The sequence below is a fragment of the Sciurus carolinensis genome, unplaced genomic scaffold (assembly GCF_902686445.1).
Source record: "Sciurus carolinensis unplaced genomic scaffold, mSciCar1.2, whole genome shotgun sequence".
In the NCBI taxonomy this organism is placed as follows: domain Eukaryota; kingdom Metazoa; phylum Chordata; class Mammalia; order Rodentia; family Sciuridae; genus Sciurus; species Sciurus carolinensis.
The window spans coordinates 75,699-90,992 of NW_025920395.1; the positions used below are offsets into that span (position 1 = coordinate 75,699).

The 15,294-nt window shown below is 46.0% G+C and overlaps 1 protein-coding gene and 1 pseudogene across 1 annotated transcript; both read right to left on the bottom strand.

Moving 5' to 3' along the window:
- Window positions 1-5,781: 5,781 nt before the first annotated feature.
- Window positions 5,782-7,949, bottom strand: LOC124975686 (cell cycle regulator of non-homologous end joining-like). Its single transcript, XM_047538285.1, has 3 exons — window positions 7,816-7,949; window positions 6,821-6,896; window positions 5,782-6,042 (listed from the first exon to the last, which is right to left on the bottom strand). Exons 1-3 carry the CDS (start codon window positions 7,947-7,949, stop codon window positions 5,782-5,784), a joined length of 471 nt encoding a protein of 156 aa, XP_047394241.1.
- Window positions 7,950-12,694: 4,745 nt separating this feature from the next.
- The window catches only part of LOC124975687 (WD repeat-containing protein 91-like), a 31,964-nt pseudogene continuing 29,364 nt past the window's right edge, over window positions 12,695-15,294 (bottom strand).

The window sequence follows — 15,294 nt, forward strand, 5'->3', positions numbered from 1 at the left end:
TGAGGTTCACTAGGAGCAGTCCTGGACAGGAGGAAATTCTCTAACACCTGCAGATGTATCTTCTTTTTCATGGGCCCTCCACAGAGCCAGCTGTGGCCCCACTCCAGCTGAGAACTCTAATGATGACTCAGAGCTGAAGTCATGAGGGTCTAGTCTATGGTGTGGTACTGGTAACAGAGCCCCATTCTGACCATGTGCTTGGGCCACAAGTGCTGACCACATACTCACTTAGGGTACCAGTTGAACTTTATTTCCTCTCTGAAGTATTTAATAAAGCATGGAAACCAGATCCTCTCTGAGGTACACAGTATCTTCAGGGGAGAGGTGGATGCTTCTGTAGATTGCAGAACAATGTGGCTCTCAGAAATTCAAAGTGAATAATCTATAGCATCATACGTGTATAGGGACACATCATATACAACACTGTGAATATTTTAAAGACTTGTCATGTGAATTTTCTTTGCTTTCCAATAGTGAGAGGAGTAAAAATCTCTTGATATAACAACCTCAACCACAGTTGTAAGCCTACTATTTTATCTTTGCTAATTACACAACATGCTTTTCTGGTAATGGAATGCTGCACAAGTAGCATTTATGTTAAAATGAAATCCATTTTCATGATATTTTTAAAATGCAATATGTGCACCAAGTGTTTGCAAACTATATGGAGTGAAATGAATATAGGCACAAAAGAAAACTCATACCAAAAATAGCCCATTATACTCCAAAACTAAAATTTAAGAAAACTAAATATATTCCAGAAGGAAAACATAAAGATCTATGTGATCTTAGACTTAGTGTTGTGTGTGTGTGTGTGTGTGTGTGTGTGTGTGTGTGTGTGTGTGTTCATGTACTGGGGATCAAACACATGGCCTCACACATACTAGATCATTTCTCTAAGAATGAGCAACATATATGTCCCTTGGTCATTAGTTTTAACACATACTACCTAAAGCCAATGGACAGAAGAAATATACTGAAAACATGGACTTAAAGATTTAACATTTTTTTCCAACTGAAGTGTTGCATACCTATGATACCAATTGCCCAAAAGTCTGAGGCAGAAGGATTGCAAATTTGAGAACAGCCTTAAGGAGACACTGTCTCAAATAAAAATACAAAAACAAGAACAAAAAAATAGCTAGGAATGTGACTCAGTGACTACTCTGTGTTCAATCTCCAATGCCCAAAAGTAGATATCTGACCAGACACCTGAACAAGAAAGTAAAAAATCAGAAAATAGTTATACTCATTGATGTTCACTATCTTATCATGTTAGAAAATAATAAATTAAAATAATAGTAGCTTGGCACTTCAATTACCACTGGTAAACTCTAAGAAGTCATTACAATGAAAAAGTAGGATATGGAACACCAGCATTTTCAGGCATTGTTGGAAAGACACATGATGCAGTCACTTTTGAAGATGGTGTGTCAGTGCCTTCTAAGGCAAATCAAGTTTAATCTCTGACCCAACTCAGTGCCCATAATTAATCTGCATTTGGAAACATGCTCTGAAAAAGCATGCCTAACCAAAACTACCATGCAATTATACACATCAGATCTATGATGCTGATTAGATAAATATCCAAAAACCTTTCTGTAGCTGAATGCACAACCCATCCACAGTAGAAATTAATAAATAAATAAGTTACAAATAAACACAGATACATCCTACCTACTGTGATGTTAAGTGCAATAAAATCAACTGAAGTGACAAGATGCTATATGGCCCACCTCTGATGACAAGGTTCACAGGATGAGGCTCGGCACGGTCCCCAGTGCAACAGACTGTGCCCTCATGGAGTTGGGATGCAACATTCTCCTTAAGCTTGCTTGTGTACAGCAATTCAAAACCTCTGTGACCACATCTTATACAGACATTTGTGAAGACTTAATCATTTAGGCCTGATGGGTATTAATTCAATCTCTAGCTTCTTTCCTCAACTTTGGTGAGGAAAGAAAAGTTCCAATACTTTTGTCAGGGCTTCATCTTCCTCATGATCACCCTCAATTCTGAAACTACACTACAGATCCAACAAAAGTCCTCATTAGAGCAAAACACCTTCCTATCACCCTAAACATTCTGCAAGACATAGGAGCCACTTGTGAGAACTAACTGGTAGGAGCTGATTCCTCAATAACAAATGGTCAGGGTAGATTATTTGATATCAACTTAATGGGGTAGATTCATCAATATTGCATCATTGGTATAGATTTGTCAATATTGGCTTTGGAATAGATTCATGAATATTAACTTGTTAGAATAGGTATTTCAATATTTACTCATCAGGGTATTACCACTGATATCACCTCGATGAGGTAATTTGTTGCATTGGTTCATTGGTGTACATTTTTTGATATTGACTATTGGTATACATGCTTCAGTGTAGATTATCAGTTTTTACTCATCACTGTACATTCATCAAATTTGAATAAACAGGGAAGATTTGTTGGTATTGACCCAGTATAGTTTCATGAATATCAAATTATGCAAATTCATCAGTTTTTGACATCATTGTAGATTCATTGATATTGACTCAACTGTGTAGATTCATCACGTCAAAATATCTGTGTAGATCCATCAATGCAAATTTGTCAATTTTATTACTTCACTGTAGATTTGTTGATATCAATTTGTCAATATTGATTCATCAATTTGGATTTGTTGATATCAACTCATTGGTAGAGATTCATCCATATTGATTGGTCAGTATATATTCATCAATATTGACCAGTTGGGTAGATTTATTGATATCGACTGGTTGGTGTAGTTTTGTTGATATTGTCCCTTGGTGTAGATTCATCAATATCAACTAGTCAGTGTATATTCATTGTTATCAACTCTTTGGTATCGATTCATCATTATCAACTCATTGGAGTAGATGTGTCAATATCAACTTGTGAATTCATTAATATTGATTGGTCAATGCAGATTCATCAACAGTGACCAGTTGGGGTAGATTTGCCCATATCAGCACATCAGGGTAGATTCATAGATCAACCTATAGAGGCAGATTCATCAGTATCTGCCCAGCAGGGTAGATTCATTGATATCCACCCATCAGGTATGTTCATGCATATCCACTTATTAGGCAGATTCATCAATATTGTCTCTTCAGGATAGATTGGTCAATATTGATTCAAAGAGGTAGATTTGTCAATATCAACTCTACAGGATAGATTTGTCCATTTTGATTTGATGTGAGGGATTCACCAATATCAATCCATCAGTGTAGATTCATTGATATTCATACTTAAGAGTAGATTCATTTATATGGATCTGTAGGTGAGATTCATTGATATCTACCAGTTGGGGTAGATTTATTGATATAGACCCTTTGGTGTAGATTCATCAATATTGATTCATCTAAGTAGATTTGATCCTATCAACCCAACTTGATAGATACCTCAATATTAACTTGAGTGGTTTGATTCATTGATATAAATTTGACTGCTTAGATTTGTCAAAATTGACTTGGAGTAGATTCATCAAAAGAATAGCCCTTCATAAAAGAAGAAATATAAGTGGTCATTACTTGAAAATATTGAACTTTACTAACTCTGAAAGAAAATAACAAGTCATCTGTCACCAAGACCAAAGTACTTGAGAATATGCAATTCTAGGGAACAAGCATTCTTGGGGACAATGGCACGTGCCTATAGTTCTAGCTCTTGGGATGCTGAGGCAGGATGACAATTTGAGCCCAAGAGTTCAAGGCCAGCCTGGGACAGAGTAGTGACACGATTACTCTGGAAAAGAAAAGAAAAAAGAAAAAAAGCTGGGGGAAAAATAAAAAAACAGATAAGCATTCTCTTACACTGCTGCTGGGAGGATAAATTGATTCACAAAATCACAATATCATTATATTATTATAAAATAACATTATAAAATACAGTTTATAAACAATTTAAGTTCTGATATGGCTATATAAAGCCCTTAAAAGTTTCATTCAGGAAACCTTTCTAGAATATAGGGAAACATTTATTTTACAATAATATTCACAAAGTGGAATGCAAACATATATTTATGTGATCCTAACTTATATAACAACCTTACAGAGTGCCAAGAGTGGCTATTTCTATGACCAGGAGTTACAGATGGGTTTTAGTCTTTTTTCTACACTTTCAAATATTTTCTAGTTTTTGGCAACTGGTATGTATTACTTATAAACAGGAAAAAGTTCATCTAAAAGTGACTACAATGACTCAGCAGTCTACCCTTTTGCCCTTTGAAGGAAGCACTGGCTGGTCATTAAAAGGAATTAGAAAGCTCATTGTCGTGAGAACATGATCACCAGGATTGTTAAAAAAATGGCAAAAAATAAAACAGGACAGACTTTGAGGCAGGGAAATCAGTGAGTGTCACCAGTTTCCAGCCATGTATCTTGACACTGTCATGTGAAATGTTTAGGAAAAGACCAGCCTCTAACTTGTCCGGACCCGGTTCCTAAAGTCTGCGTATTTCCAGTAAGAAGCACAAATGGACCATCCCAGTACTGTGTTGGGAACGTGTGGGACAAGAAGATGGCATCTCACTCGAGAAACTCCACTGTCTGGTTACAATGTGGACATAACACATGTCCGTGAAATACAAGGACACCAAGCACATTTTCATTTATTCATTCATTCCAAAAAAAAAAAAAATACCCTCTTGTGTCCATGATGAAGACCATCCAGGAATGCTCAGGAAGCACAGAAGGTTTTAGAGAGGCAGTCAGGTGAGACTTTGGGAGTTGGGGAGTGGCTGAGGGTGGATGCAGCCTGAGCAGATGCTGGGCCACGCAAAGTGGACAGAGAGGAGCTAAGGCTCAGTTGGAGACTGCAGTTTCAAAGAGACTGCCAAACTTGAACTACTGATGGTTTATGGGAACAAATAGGATCATTATGAAAGAGCACCTAGTGTCCCTCAGGTTCTGGTTAGGATCTTTACTCCTCCCTCAGTGATGAGTGACTTGCTGCAATGAGCTCCTCACCAGGACTCCATCCCCATGGCCCAGAATTGGCCCCCAAGGGATCCACTAAAGACAGAACACACATGATACAAAGAAAATTAGAGATTTGGAAGGTCCCTCCACAAAGGACAGAGCAGGAGTCAGCCAGCATGCATTTCTATCATTGTGACCCTGGAGGGTGGGGCAGGATGCACCAGATCCTTGGGCCAGAGATGGTGGACTAGACCAAGTGGATCCACACACAGAGCCTATGTCCCCTCTCATCTCCACTCAGAACTGGAAAGGAGCACCACAACCCATGCATTGAGAACTCTGTATTTCTTGCACCTATATGCTGGAAAACCTGTATGGCAATGATGTACTCATTCTTTGCCTTTCCAAAGTCACACTGAATACAGAGGTGGAAACATGGACTCTGGTGTGATCTTTTGTCCTTAGTGTCTCTGGAATCCCAATCCATTCTTGCTTTAAACCTTCCCAGGAACAATGTAGAAGCTGCCAGGCAGAAGAGAGGTAGCAGTTTAGGGAGGCCAGCCTGTGACCTCATTTTCTTTAGAATGTTGAAAACTGACAATTGGGATTCCAACCCTCTGTGCCAGACATGGAGAAACTCTAATGGGAACTTGTTTTGAGTTCTCACTGTCCCACAGGAAATAGCAGCCCCCGCAAGAAGGCCCAGGGCACCTGGAGCTTCTGATCTAAAATGCCAGGCCCAGTGAGGGACAAATCTGGGAGCACAGATAGCCACACCTGCACCCTGGGGTGGGGGTGGAGGCCACAGCCCCCCACATAAGCTCTCTGAAGAAACTCCAGTGAACAGTTTATCTTTAGCTGAAAAATATCTTCCTGACATATTTCAACACATCTTCCTCCTCCACCTCCCTTGGGCTTCTGCAGATAGAGCTAGAAGCCCCCAGCCCCTGGGAAGGACTGAGGCCCTGGGCAGCCCTGTATTTCCCACCATCCTCTTCCTTACTTCTGCTCCCAGGAGAACTTGTGTGAGGAGATATGGAGCAGATGGGGGAGAGCTCCAGCTTATCAGCATCCACCAGAGGTGACTGTTCCCAGGGCTCTTCCTGTGTGCGGCACTGTGGAGTAGAAGAAATGGCAGGCTCAATGTCCATTGGTGAGGTGGGACAGATCCAGAATCAACTTTGCATGACCAGGCCAGGCATCACTCCCATGGACTCCTCCCCAAACTCCTCAGGTTCTTAAGCAATCAGAACCAACTTGGGAGACCAGCAGGCAGGGATTTGAGGAACAGCTGAGCAGAAAGAAGAAACCAATAGGAATGTAGGGTGAGAGAATGGGAGGAGCCCAGGCTGCATCACAGAACTAAGGAAACCCTGAGTTCCAGCTTCTTGGGGGTAACAGTATCTGAATTAATAAACCCCAAGTGTTATTGTGAGGATTAATGAGGTAATACACTGTGTAAACAGCACATGATAAACTGTAAAGTGCTATAAAACTGTATGGTGGTCCGATTATTACTTCAGGAAGCCAATGACTTCCCCAGCATTCTGCGAAGGAGAGGTGCAGAAGTTGAGAATGATCTTGGCCAACTGACACCCTTCTGAGAACACAATCAGGTGAACATTTTGTGTCCCTTCCTCATACCACACAGAATCATGGTGCATGCTGTCTCTCACACACACCTGTTCCAGGTATATAGTCCCAAAGGCTCAGCCTACATGGGGAAGGCCAGGGGCAGCATGGCTGAGGGAAAAACAAGGGAAGGAACACATGGAAGAAGCCAGCTAATGAAGCAGAATCCCTGACAGTGACCAAGGGCCCTGGATTGGTTTCTGTCCATGAAGTCTCTGGTCACAAGAGCATAAGAGCAGAAAGGGACACAGCTGACTTTACCTCAATCGGGATCCCCAGAGCTACATCCACCATTTCTGCTTCATTCATGCAGTACACAGTCTTCATGGCAGGGGATCTGAAACAAAGATTTGAAGTCACGAATGGGGACAGAGGGTCTCCAGGCTCACAGGAAGAAGGAAATGAGAGCAAGATAGTTGCATCCCTGGTCTTCCCACCAGGGATGAGCACAACAGCACCTTCCTTGGGGCAGGAACATGACTTCTTTCTCCCGGTCACCCTGTGCCAAGCACAGGGCCTCCTACCCTCCAACAACTCCCAATAAGAATCTGTTACTGGGGACAAGGCCAGCTCCTGAGAGTCACACCTTGAAACACACCTAGTGGACATGTATAGATACGGGCCTTTAGGCCAAAATGACTGAAATAGACTGGAAGGCATGAACACATTTAAAAAGCCTGCAACAATAGCAAAGGGGGGCTGGGCAGAGAAGGAGGATCCAGAGGTGCTGAAAGCCTGGGCCTGTCTAAGAGTGGCAGATGTCCCCTCCTGCATGATGCTGGTACCATGAAGACCCTCCTCCCCCACATTACCATCATTCAACTAACCCACCTACGGTTTCCGCTTCTTGCTGTTCATCCGCCTGTCTCCAAAGCTCTGTCCATAGGATAAGCAGGTACCATTCAGGAAGCCCAGTGACTGGCTCCATTGAACTTGCCCACTGGAGGTTATAATTTCTGTTGTAAATGTAGATACTAATATTTTGACAACTGGCATTTTGAGAGCTTGTTAATATCCCAAGCCCACCCTACGTGTGCTGACAGTCAAGATTCTGGCACTGGAGACCTCGACCACACAGGGCCAGAGGAGGGCACCCAACTCTGAGGGGACTGCTCAGCTTCCTTCCTAAGAGCTCCAGAGACTGGGAGGGAAATTCCACCCACCTCAGTCTACCCACTCCACAGGCCTGAGGCCACTAAGAGGCCCTCTTCCCTCCTGAGCTTCCCCAGGAGCACCCTGACCAGAGGTTGGCTCACCCTACTGCCACTGAACCTGCTGCCATTCTCCTCCTCTTGGGGGTCTTCACTGGCACCACCCTCCTCTCAGCCACCTGGAATATCATCCAGGAGGGAAGGACCCTCTTTTTGCTCCCAGATTTTAAGGTTTCCATCTCTGTAGTTTTCCCCAATGAGGAGTCAGGACCTGAGCTTAGTGACTTGATTCAGGACAGCAAATCCTACTCCTGTCACACCAGGATTTAGAGGTCACATTTACCAAAAGGGCACCAAGCTTTAAAGCCTACAAAGAAGAACAAAGTTTGGTAAATTCTAAGCTAAAACACTTCCAGTCATCCTGGGCAGGTTGGAGGTGATTCAAAGGGTCACCAGGGCCCCGGAGACAGGGGCATTCTCAGCATGTCCAACAGGAGGTGTGGTGGCAAGCAGGATGATGGTTGGGGAGACAAGCCCAGAGACTTGCCCCAATACCAAAGGCAGACCTCCCCACCCACCCAACCAGAAGCACTTCCCTGTAACCCCTGCATTTATGGACCCACCGCACCCAAGTGCTACTGAACTCAGGGTGTCCAGCCAATTCCCAAAACATCTCCCATAATCTCTCTCAAATTTTCTCCAAGTCCAGCTTCTCACTTTCTCTATAGTGAGGGGGTCACAAGAACAATTCTGATTCACAGAAAGGCTTCATTGGTCAACACCCCCCCAGCTCTAATATGCAGATTCTTCTGACTGGTAAGATTTTAACTGCTAGAGCGCCCAGGAAGTTTAACTGTTTGGCTCCCCAGATTTGCAGAAAAAAGATCTCCCCGCCTCCACCAACCTCTGATCTAACTTGGGTTCCCTTTTCCCTATCCCCAGTTGATTCCACCTGAGCCTCTCCCACATTAAGATCAGTCCCCACCTTGAAAGAGCTGTGACTGAGAGACTATGTCATCATTTTCCACTAAGGAATCAACCCAAGAATTCCTAAGAACATCTTACTGAGAGTTTGCCTAGAAAGGGGTAGTCAGCAAAGAATAAGACACCTCTCCAAATCATAACTTGATAATTTATTGCTCATCCAAAATGGCTGTTTACAATTTAAGAAAAAATTAGCAGGCCAGCATCCTAATCTACAGGGTAGGGGACAGACCTAGGACAATGTACTTTAGTTTCTGTTGATATTTGCACGTTGATACAGTAATTCCTGCCATCTAGTGAGCACCCAGTGCCACGTTCTCTGCATGCAGAAATTAGACCGGGAGATGCATATCATTAATTTCACTTTACAAACAAGGAACTGAGACCTAGTTCATTTGCACAGGCTCAAAAAGATCAACCATCCAGGATCTCTGCCAGGTCCTGCATACAGCCAGCCCTGTGCCCAACCTGCTTCAGGTTGGCAGCGTCCCCTGGACGCACGTTCAATGCAGCTCGCTGCTCACTAGGGCAGACCTGGTGGACCTTAGAGAAATCTCACCCGAGGCCCCGCATGACAGGGGTCTGCCAGCACTTCTCATCTCGCTCTTGGGTTCCCGCCCCTGCGCTCGCCCCTACCGGGCGGTGCAAACACACAGAAAAGTACACGCAGGGGCTCTGCACCACGAGGACGGCGGCTGCCCAGACCCAGGAGCTGGCGTGTGGTTCCTTCCGATCCGCAGGTGGCGCCGGCCCCGCAGAGCGGGCCTACTCTGGAGGAGCGCACCACGGCCCCAATGCTGCCTTGCTGCGCTGCCAGGCCTCTGTCCGAATGTCTGGTGCCTCCTTCTTGGCCTCCGGGCGAGTCCCGGAGGAGGATTCCGGACGGTTGTGTTGGCCAGTGCCGCGCGCCCCTTCCGACTCCCGGGCCCCTGCCCCCGGCCCTCCAGGGAGCCTGCGGCGCCCCCTGCAGCCAGCGCGGCCCCGGTTTCTTGCCAGCAGAAGCAGGAGAGGCTGCCTTGTCTTTTGCAAATTCAAAGTGCCAATTCCCAGGCCCCAGGACCTGAAATTAGATGAAGGGAAGGGAGTTCTGCATTCGATAGCCCCACCTAGGATCCCACGGGAACCAAGTTCAGTGCTCCCCACCTGGCGACGCATCCTGGAGGTGCAGGGAGAGAAGTCAAAGGCTCTGTTCACGGTGCGATCATAAAGTAATGTAGGAGTTACTAATGTTTAATATTCATATTGTCTCCACCTAGTTGCCCAAGTGTGTTAACTGCATTCAGCGACGCTGAGCGCTGCGATTGCCATGTATAGATAACCTCGGTTAAAATCACACTTGTGACTGCAAATAGCCTAAAAGAGGCCTGAAAAGCTCCCAGGTCAGACAGGACTGAAAAGACCAAGGCAAGTATTTCCAGGGGAGGTCTTCCCCTGCATTTTGAGATAAAATGATCAGATCTGATAACATCTGTCCCCAAATGAGAAATGAGACAGTTATTAATATGTGATTTACAGTTGATCAGCTAATAACAGCATAGCTACTAATTAGAAACAGGCTGTACAGAGCCTGAGCCCCCTTCACTCTGCAACAGGAAGAGCTCTCTCTTCCCCTACGGTGCTTTAGTTTCTCCAGAGCACCTCCCAGGCTCTTCATGAATGTTACTCCTCAATACTAGGGAAGTGGGTTGGGTGGAAATTTTAAATAAATTCAGGTATAAGAACATAAACCACTGGTTTCAAGTCCCCAACTGGCCAGTCACTGTAGGGATCAACTTAACCATGTTTGAACCAAGCCAGCCTCCAGGCTCTGCAGGACCCACCACAGGGAGTACAGGCATCTCCCTGGCCACTGCTAAGGCATCCCTCACTGACCTCAAGGGTCCTGGCTCCCACAGGCTGTGAGCCAGCACAAACCTAAATGGCTGGAGTGGAAAAGCATCATTTCCCTTTGTGTCTAAAGGAACAGAAAATACTTGCTCAGTAGAACTACCCCCTGAACATTTCTCTCCCTAAAACTTCTCTCGGTGGTCAGCTGGAAAATGAGGCTTGTGGGTCTCTGTAAAGAGTCTTGGTGCACGGAGAGGCCCTGGACTGGAAAGGAACCTGGCTGTGAGATCAGCAGGCACTTGGGTTTTTTAAATTTTTCATTTTTAAATTGACAGATAAAATTGTATTTTTGTGTGTGTGAGCTACATGTAATGTTAATTAACTGGATTTAGTCAGTCCACATTGTATACATACTGTACTCCCAAACGTTGAGCTCCTACATATTTGAATATCAAGCTAAGGGGGCTGAGTTTTGGCCCAAGGCTTGTGTAGAAGCACTGGAAGGTACCTAAGGAGAGGGCAAGAGGAAACCAGATGGGGAAATGCACCTGCAGGGCCCTCAGCACAGGCCAAAGCAGGTGGTCAGCACCTGGCAGATGGGTGCGTTCAGGACTGAGGCCGGGTCTGCCTCAATGGTTTTCTTTTATTCTGCCTTCACAAAAGATAACAGAACAGGGAACTTTAGGTTCTTGGGTGGAAATGAACAGGGGGTTTAAAGGAGAGGTTGAGCTTCCAATGGGCTTTGAGGATGAGCACTCTTCCTGGAAGGGGTTGGGGCAGGAGCACCAGGGATTTGAGTGCTGTGTTGCTGTATTCCTTAAATCCATTTTGGCAAGTTGTGGGGACCGTATTGAGAGAGAGGGTCTTAAGACAGGGACTTTGAGATGAGGAGAGGAAAAATTGAACTATGAACTCTCAGATGAAATTCAAGACCCTTTATACTGTCCCGCAGAATCCTGAGGTGAGACAGATCAGATGGCTGTTTCAGTGTTGAAGGTGGGGACGTGGCAATGAAGAAGTCTTGGTTTTCTTCACTTTAGGGGTGGATGGAGTAAAACAGAACAAGTACTTACCATGAAGTCTCTGGTGTTTATTTGTAACCAAGCCACATGCATATGGGCCTCCCTACTTGCCACTTAGTCCCAGCAGAAAGCAGCCATTCCAGCCCTGCCCCCAGAACTGTACTGGAGCCCAAAGAAGCTATAAAGTGAATTTCTTGAGAAGTTGGTAGAAACAGGTCCCCCTACATGGTTCACCCTGAGAAGCATGGGAGCCCCAGGTCCAGGCCCACTCTTCCATGGTGGCTTCTGCACTTGTCCAGCCTCAGTTCCCACAGTGACAGTAGCTTCCTCTTCAAGGTGCCCAGCCTGGGGCATGGTCACCACTGGACCAGGCTTAGCTCAGCCTCAGGTGGGCAGGCTTGAAACCCAGGGGTCCTTCCAGTAGCATGCTCAGGGAACTGGCCCTCTCTCCATTTGCCAGCACAGTGAAGGCAGCTGGCAGTGTTCAAGTTCAAGGGCATCAAGTTGGAAGAATGAGAGGAGCAACCAAATGAGGAGCTAGGAACAGCAGCCACCAGATGGAGCTGGGTCACCAACTGTGGAGGCCATTGTACCTACTTTCATCTGGAGAGGCTTCTGTAACAAGAGCCACCATCTCTCAGGGAAGACAGAGACACTCTGGCCTCACCTTGAGCCCAGACAAAACAGAAGAGCATGCTGTGGGTCCAAAAAGTCCAGGTGAATGGATGGCAGTGAGGCAAGTAAGAGCTGGTGTGGGGAAACAAAGGCAGGGAAGAAGTGATACATACATCCTAGAAAGAGACACCAAGTGACTGCAAGACATTCTTTAAAAAAAAAATAAGCAAATGTACACAAACTACTGTCAATTTCTCCTGTCCAACACAGCAGCCATCACCATTTATCCTTCCTGAGCTCTCCTCCCACAGTCTGAGGATGCCTTTACACAGACCACAACTTTGTTCTCTGGGAAGAACATGCCACCTGCTCCCTGTGACTCCTGTTCTAGTCACTGCAGCTGGTCAGTCCTGAGTCCCCTGGACCATCTTTGCCTGAATCTCTGCCACACCAGCAGGGATCTGGAAGGAGGGTGTCCTGTTCTCCCTCAGCCCCGGGACAATACTGCTCTGTGGTGTTACTCACAGGCAGGTCCTTCAGAGCTTATGGGCCAGGAGGGTGGTCAGCTTGATCTTGCCATCCATGGAGGCAGTGAAGTAGGTCCCACAGTCCATGGCAGTGCTCCAGTGCACAGTGACCCCAGGGGCCTGGTGGCCACCCAGGCTCAAGCAGCTCTTCAGAAACTTTTCATCACCACCCAGCTATAAGAGGACAGGACAGAGAATGAACCATCAGCAGACCTCACTCATGAACACATCCATTTTATCCACTTTTGGTGGCCAAACTGCCTTGAACCTGGGGCAGTCACCTAAACCCGAGGATGTGGCTCAGGCCACATACCCACCTTTCCAGAAAGTCCATTTAACTTCCTGGACCATAAAATGTCTCACTTTCCTGACTGTACTTGGTCTACTTCATGTGGGAAAAAGTTCCTGCAAAGCTCCTTAAAAATGCCACTTTCTCTGCTGCCTTGAACGTGCCATGGGCAAGTGCCTTCTGCACCTGCCTGTGTTTTCTCACAGCATCATTTGTCACTGGCTGACATCTGCTCGTGCATCTGCTTATTTACTTAAGTTTGGTTTCCCATCAGGGTACAAAAGCCGAGGAGGGCAGATCTAGCTCTCTCCTGCAGCAAGGACAGTCTACGGCACCCCGAACGGCCCCGACACAGAAAGGCCTTTACACACAGAAATGTGTAAATGCAGCTCTCCTCCATCCCACCAGTACCTCTCTCCAGCAGTCAGGCAGATGTGTGAAGATCAGCCACTAACAGAACAGGAAACTGGAGCAGCTGAAGTACTCAGCATTGCTGAACAGAGAAGAGGCGTGAAGTGTTCAGCCATCATGGAGAAAGCATTTGAAAAGTGTCAATTAACTTACTTATAGACTATAAAACTGGGACCTGATGTTCAGTAGAGTTCTTAAGTAACTGGAAGCCAGTATTGGTGTTTCAAAAATTTCACAGGGAAATCTTTCAACTAATTAATTGTAGAGCAAGTTTGACTACAAATCATCAAAGTTCATTTGGGCAAATGATAAAACTGCATGATCAAAAATAAAACTCGTACACTTCCATACAGATCCCCACAGAGGGCCAAGTCCAATCCTCCAAAAACCAACTAAACCCTTGGAGAATGAAACGAGGCTTGGAAACAGGAAGCTTTTCATTAGTGTCTCCACTGAGAGATGCACCATTATGAGAACTTGTGGACCTAATTTTTAGGGAGAGAGCAAGAAACAGCAAAAGAATCATCCTCTGTAGAAAAGAGGTACCTCACTGATGGTGAACCCTGATTTCACTGTGCACAGCAGGTCTGTCTAGAAGCCACCTGACTTCTGCCCCAGCACCTCCTCTGTCCCCACATGCAGCGTCCCTTACCCTGCCATGAACTCCTTGCTCACTGCTGCCACATGGGGCTCACAGCCTACCTTCTTCCCAGTCTATCCAACTCCTCCTCCCCCTGCTTCCAGAGCCTCCAACTCACAGCCTGCCACCTCCCCAGGGTCTTCCCTGAGGAGCCAGTCACCACTCAGATTCCACCTCTTGGAACTGTTCAACACCACACCACTGTTCCTTCACCCATAATGCTTCTTCTAATTTGAATGTGAGCCCCAAGAGAGCAGAGGTCAGATTTTACATGTCTCTGGTACACTCCACAGTCCTGAGTCCATGGCCTGCCACTCTGCCTCACAGCTGCTGTCCTATCTGTGGCAACAAGAGAAGCTGAGAAAATTTCACCTTGTATGACTTCTTAGGCCTACAGACTAAATACCACCCTCAGGTTGTTAAAGAATGAACACTGAGGCTAAGAACTGAATTCACTAGGTACCTGACAAGGCCAAACACAAATCCTCATCACTAGGTCTACCGGATAATACTAGTAAAATGGAAGGTTCTTGCGTTTTCATACACTTATAAAAAGAAAGCACATGAAATATGGCAGCTCAGACTTGAGAATTAAAAGAAATGTGTAAGCTGAGGAAGACATATGACATGAACAACTCATGTTGTTATAACACCCTCAAATTTGCCTCAAATATGGACTATGATGTACTTCACCCATGGCCCTCCCATGAAATAAGAAGTCCATGCCTGTTTAAAGTAACTACAGGGGCGATCCAAGATGGCGGCCTAGAGGGAGACTGCACCCACGGTCGCTCCAGAACCCAGGAGTTAAGAAGGGGAGGCATTGAGAGACTCGGACTGAAGTGGAGCCACGGGTGAGTCTGCCCACTGGGTAAAGCTCGGCCCGGGTGGCAGGCCCAGATAGAGGTGGCTTATCGGAGCCGGGCAGGGCAGCTAGAGTCATCCACAGGCAGTCCTGCGCACTCCGGCCCCGCCCACACAGCCAGCTTCTCCAGGTTCTCGGAACGGAACTGGCCCGCTAGTGAGAGCCTGTCTGAACAGAGCACGCTCCGAGTCCCGGAGCCGCTGCAGTGCAGTGTACTCCTGCAAAGAACCAGCGGAGAGGCTCGATCTGCAGTCAGTCTCAGGGATAAGGTCAGGGCAGCCGGAGACCTCTTCAGGCGGCTCTGCCCACTCCGGCTGCGGGCTCTCTTCACGGGGCGATCCAAGATGGCGGCCTAGAGGGAGACTGCACCCCCGGTCGCTCCAGAACCCAGGAGTTAAGAAGGG